Here is a 6,007-nt window from a genome sequence, read left to right as displayed (position 1 = left end):
ATCGTTAATCTCTTTTTTAATTATAAATACAGGGTACAGTGCGAGGCGAGCGTAAACTGCTACATGCAGGCAGTGGTTGTATATATATGTCAAGCAAATGGAAGAGACAGGAGGAAGGGATCAGGAAAAGTACATTAGCCAGGACTTGACCCAGGTCTCTCAAAGCACTAGAATAATATATGTCAATGTGCTGACCACTAGGCTAAAGCTGGGGAAGAGTTGTCTTAATATGAAGGGGAGAAAAAAGAAAGAAAATGTGAGAAATTCAGGAAGTTGTAGGTTCGAATCCGCAGCGTCACATAATGTGTGTATTTGATTTTAGCAATTGTTTCGTTTCTAAGTTTGATTTTGTAAGTAATAATGTGTGTATTTTATCAATTGTTTCGTTTCTAATTTTTTGATTTTTGTTGTTGGAGTAAGCCATTTGAATTCTTTATAAAATGTTATCCATAATACTAAGGTGCATTTATTAAGGTAATCATTTCCTATGTCGGTGGGAGCAAAATAACCCCCTTATTACTGCTTTCACACTATATTGTAATATACCATTTCATTCAGCATGCAAAAGAACCTTACACTGAATGCAACTGTTCACTGAATGTCATTACATGCAATAAAACAAATAAATACAACACACCAGTGTATGTAAATAGACTACATAAAATATAAGTATATAAAAAGATTGATATATGATATTAAATATGTTGAAGCAAAATTGGTGAGCGAAGGCATACAGGATCTGGAAAATTCCTTAAGCCTGGTCTTGAACATAGGATTCTTTGTACACAACTGCACCAGAGGTCAGCACACTGTCCACAAAGCCATTGGAAAGTGAGAGACAAAGCAAGCTTGATAAATATTAGAATCTCATGGGAGGGGGGGAACAGAATTTGACAGCAAATATACAGCCGTCGAAATCCTTAAGATGCTGATTCTATCCTGTGTGTGGATGGACTTTAATCAGAATCTTTTTAGTGTTCATTTTCTGCCTTTTTGCAATTTATAATGATATTAAATATGTTGACGTAAAATTGGTGAGCGAAGACAGACCGAATCGGGAAAAATCCACAAGCCTGGACTTGAAACTAGGATTCTGTGTATGCAGCTATCTACAGCAGAGGTTAGTGTGCAGCCCACAAAACCATTGTGAAATGCAAGACTGAGCCAGTTTGATAAATATTCAAATCTCATGGGAGGAAGGGAAAAGAATTAGACAGCAAATATACAGCTGTAACCAGCATCAGTTTAAATGTGATTTATTTTTTTGCCTTTTTTCCATTTATTATGATATGAAATAGGTTGACAGGGAGCAAAATTGGACAGAGTAGGCTGACAGGATCCGGAAAAGTCCATGAGCCTAAACTCACTCAGGATCGTGGTGCACAACACCAGAGGTCAGTGAGCTGACCACAAGCCTATGTGGTACTATATGGGAGGCATGGGACTTTGAATTTTGTCACACCTGGACAAACGTACAAACACACCTTTTTCTATATTCTGAATTTTACAATGATATTACAGAGACAAAATGTTTTTCAATATTGTAAAAAAAAAAAAAAAAAAAAAAAAAAAGTATTCGTTTTCCTAGTTCATCACTGCTGAAGACTTATGGCATCTCTTGTCTCTCACTGTCTTTATCATTTCCGATGTGTGGTTTGAATGTCTTGGCATTATAAACCCACACAGTGTCAATTCCCTCTCCAGCTACATCAACAGGAGTCCAAGTGGGAAAAGGAAAGCGACAAGCTACTACTTTGGCTGAACTCTGAAGCTCTGTTTGGAGCTTGACTTCAAGCTGCTCCATCTGTGGAGAGAAAAAAAAAATGTTTGTCAGATCTTAGATTAGATGCATTATCAGGGAAACACACATATATACATATTATATATACATATTATACACATATACACACACACACACATTACATTACCATTTGAGGAACCCCAAAGATGACCACATTGGAGTACTCTGAAAAACTGACCTATGAAAGAAGGACAGTTTTAGGGAAGAGGATTAGGGCCAAGCAATAATAAAAAAATAAAACCGTCTCAAGATTAAAGTTGTTAAATTTCGAGAAAAAGGTCGAGATAGAATGTTGAGAATAAACTCTAAATTACGAGAAAAAAGTCATTAGATTACGAGAACAAATTTGTTAAATTATGAGAATAATGTTGTTAAATTTCGAGAAAAAAGTTGAGATAAAATGTTGAGAAACTCATTAAATTATGAGAAAAAGTCGTTAAATTACGAGAACAAATTCTCGTAATTTAACAATTTTTTTCTCATAATTTAACGAATTTGTTCTGGTAATTTAACGACTTTTTTCTAATAATTTAACGAATTTGTTCTCGTAATTTAACAACTTTTTTCCTCATAATTTAATGACTTTATTCTCAACATTTTCTCTCAACTTTTTTCTCAAAATTTAACAAGGTTTTTCTTGTAATTTAACGAGTTTATTCTCAACATTTCATTTAAACTTTTTTCTCGAAATTTAACAAGTTTTTTCTCGTAATTTAATGACTTTATTCTCAACATTTTATCTCGACCTTTTTCTCGAAATTTAACAAATTTTTTCTCACAATTTAACAACTTTAATCGTGAGATGGTTTTATTATTGCTTGGCCCTAATCCTCTTCCGTACAGTTTAATGTCACCATGAAATCAAAATAGTAAGTTCTTATTTTTATGGATAAAGCAGTATTTATTATAAATGATTTATCTGTGCATATCACTATTTTTGTAAAAGTTACGTGCCCTTGTAATCTTTAATCAAAATAACTGCCCCTCCCTTTTGCAACAACAACTCTTCTCTGATGACATGTTTACTGGCACGAGGGCAGAACAACCTGTCACTCACATGAGTTCACAGCAATAGCAAATTACAATCATCCTACTGTATGGATGGACAAAATCAAGTCCTACCCTACATTTTATTTTCTTCAAGAAGCCATTTCAATCGGATATACATTGCAATAAAAAAGACTTATCGCAACTTCCATTCACACCGACTTTAAGGGCAAATTCCAAGGGCGTTTTTGCACCCTTGAAGAGTACTTTGGAAAGGGGACACCATTTGTAGGGGCATTCCAAATGAAAGTGAACACCTGAATCCCTTCACAAAGGGCCCTTTCACAAGTCCGTTAGCGAAGGATACATGTCACTAAGAAATTTTATCGTTAATGGTCATGCGTCCTCAAAATTCATTTTAAAGCTAGATGGTAAGATAGTTCGGGTTAAAGTATAAACAGAATAATTAAAGTCGTTTTGTTTTGTTTGTAATATTTTTAAACACATTTACGCCATACATTTCATATGAAGTGTAAATAAGTTTCATCGGTAAGAAATGAGTTGAATAGAAATGTTAAGTGTTGTCTTACAGTGTCCAAACAAGAGACTGCAAGTTTTAAAGTTAAGAGCAGAGACAGAACACACAATGTATACAGATAAAGAGGCTTTATTATAAAATGTATGTTTTTTTGCAACAATTATATTAACAGTTAATAGAGTACGCTGATGGATGCTGCACTGTAATAGTAACATTCCAGGTGAAGATTATGAGGAAATTATGTTATCTTTCATTATTTCCTTCGACAAACGCGTTCTAAAAAGGTACATTATGACAGATAAGTGCCCTGCTCCTTCCAAACTCCCCACTTCAAGGGCTCTGCTCTTCAGATTGAGTAGGGCATAGGGATGCTCACATCAGATTAGAATTTTAATTAAGTCTAATGACATTTATAACACATTAAGATTTCATACAGATCATATTGATCAGTAGTTGCTTAATCAGTTGATTAAAAATACAAATGGAGATCCACATTTAGATTATGATTGACCTGTTCTCACCTTCCAAAGGTCTGAAATATAGAAAGATGTGCTATGATGAACACCTTCCCTCCAGGCTTTGTAACGGGAGTACCAGACCAGCCATGGGTTGAGCTCGAAGCCAACTGCCTTGAAGCCTCTTTTTGCTGCAGCGATAACCTACAACAAACCAGGAATAAGATTTTTAGGAGATTCAGGGATAATGGTTTAACTAAACAGGTTACTCTGATTAATGAACATACTTTTATGTAGTTAACATCAATACTTTTATGTAGTTCGAGGGTTAGTTCACCCAAAAATGAAAATAATGTCATTAATTACTCACCCTCATGTCGTTCCACACCCGTATGACCTTCAATCATCTTCGGAACGCAAATTAAGATATAAAATTCGATGGCTCAGTGAGGCCTGCATAGCCAGCAATGACATTTCCTCTCTCAAGATCCATAAAGGTACTAAAAACATATTTAAATCAGTTCATGTGAGTACAGTGGTTCAATATTAATATTATAAAGCGATGAGAATATTTTTGGTGCGATGGCCGATTTCAAAACACTGCTTCAGGAAGCTTCGGAGCATAAATGAATCAGCGTATCGAATCATGTTTCGGATCGCGCGTCAAACCGACAAACCACTGAAATCACGTGACTTTGGCGCTCTGAACCGCTGATTCATAACGCTCCGAGGCATCCTGAAGCAGTGTTTTGAAATCGGCCATCACTATTTAAATCGTTATTTTGTTTTTTTTTGGCGCACCAAAAACATTCTCGTCGCTTTATAATATTAATATTGAACCACTGTACTCACATGAACTGATTTAAATATGATTTTAGTACTGGATCTTGAGAGAGGAAATGTCATTGCTGGCTATGCAGGCCTCACTGAGCCATCGGATTTCAACTAAAATATCTTAATTTGCGTTCCGAAGATGAATGAAGGTCTTAAGGGTGTGGAACGGCAGGAGGGTAAGTAATAAATGACAGAATTTTCATTTTTGGGTGAATTAACCCTTTAAAAAGGTAATATTGATATACTACAGTACTGAATCAATGATACTGTTTGTTAGTGCAAATTCTAAATAAAAAAACAAAATAGTCCAAATCAGGAAACTCACAATCCGTCCATCTCCGCTGCCGATATCTACCAGGGAGCCTGATCTAGTTTTCAAAACCGTTAGAACATTTTCAATTTGTGTCCTTGTTGCAGGTACGAATGGCAGACAAACTTTCCTCAGTGCTGGTGCAACAAACGGTCCGGTCACTGCATACAGAGCGACCAATGACCCTCCGACGACACAAGTTGCAATAATACCGAGTCGTTTTTTAAAAGTACCTTCACCAGCTGATCCCTGCTTATAAGTCTCTGAGCATAGATTTGATTCGGTGCCAAAGTCAGACATCCTGAAATGAATCCACTGACCTCCTTACTGAATGTCCAAAGACACGCAGCTTTTGACAGATGTGCGATTAAAAGCGGTCAGATACGCAATGAGCTAAACATTTAAATAAATTAACAGCGTCATCCTGAAGATATACAGACTAGTATATTGTCTGCGTAGTCTATATAGTATAAGAACACTACAGATGTTTCACCTTATTCTACGAGACTGACATTATGTGCATCTACTTATTTGTCCGACGACAGACCGAAGCGTCATTAGTTCCGCTCTCTGTCACTTCGTGCTTCGTACAGATGGACAAATACTATTAATTCAAAATTGCAGAAACCTAACAAATTTTTGGTTTAAGACTTACAGCCTGTTAATTTAGTCCTTTTCTATGGGTGTTTTTTAAGAGTGGCGAAAGTTCCTCCCCTGCAATTACGTTTGTGTACCAGTGGGAGGCACTATTACGCGGCTCATTACGCACAGCATCTTTTTTTTCAACCCTTAATGGCATTTGTAACAGCACTTTTAAATCGTATTTAAATGTTAATATGTCGAGGATGACATATATGTTTACATTGTGGCGTTTACGACAACATTAAAATGCTACCAATAGGCGAGGAAAGAGGAGGCATGCAGTGGGAAAAGAGCATTTTGTTCTACAATACATTTTATAATAATGCAATAAATGCAATCAGACTGCATAACTGCACTTGTTTGTAATTTTATCAGTGATGTGATGTGAGGATGAAAATTGGAGTATGAAGGGTAACAAAGTATAAAACAAGCACAGATGT

General features: G+C 35.9%; 1 protein-coding gene across 2 annotated transcripts; it reads right to left on the bottom strand.

Moving 5' to 3' along the window:
• Positions 1-1,262: 1,262 nt before the first annotated feature.
• On the bottom strand, positions 1,263-5,621 carry atpsckmt (fATP synthase c subunit lysine N-methyltransferase). 2 transcript variants are annotated; one of them, XM_067363261.1, is made up of 4 exons: positions 4,941-5,621; positions 3,848-3,985; positions 1,929-1,979; positions 1,263-1,804 (listed from the first exon to the last, which is right to left on the bottom strand). In XM_067363261.1, exons 1-4 carry the CDS (start codon positions 5,223-5,225, stop codon positions 1,607-1,609), a joined length of 672 nt encoding a protein of 223 aa, XP_067219362.1. In that variant the 5' UTR covers positions 5,226-5,621; the 3' UTR covers positions 1,263-1,606. The 2 variants fall into 2 exon arrangements, with proteins under 2 accessions (XP_067219362.1, XP_067219363.1); XM_067363262.1 differs by lacking the exon at positions 1,929-1,979.
• Positions 5,622-6,007: the final 386 nt, after the last annotated feature.

The sequence above is a fragment of the Chanodichthys erythropterus genome, chromosome 16 (assembly GCF_024489055.1).
Source record: "Chanodichthys erythropterus isolate Z2021 chromosome 16, ASM2448905v1, whole genome shotgun sequence".
Taxonomy (NCBI): Eukaryota; Metazoa; Chordata; class Actinopteri; order Cypriniformes; family Xenocyprididae; genus Chanodichthys; species Chanodichthys erythropterus.
The sequence above is the reverse complement of the archived record's forward strand: the minus strand, read 5'-3'. Positions and strand labels throughout refer to the sequence as shown.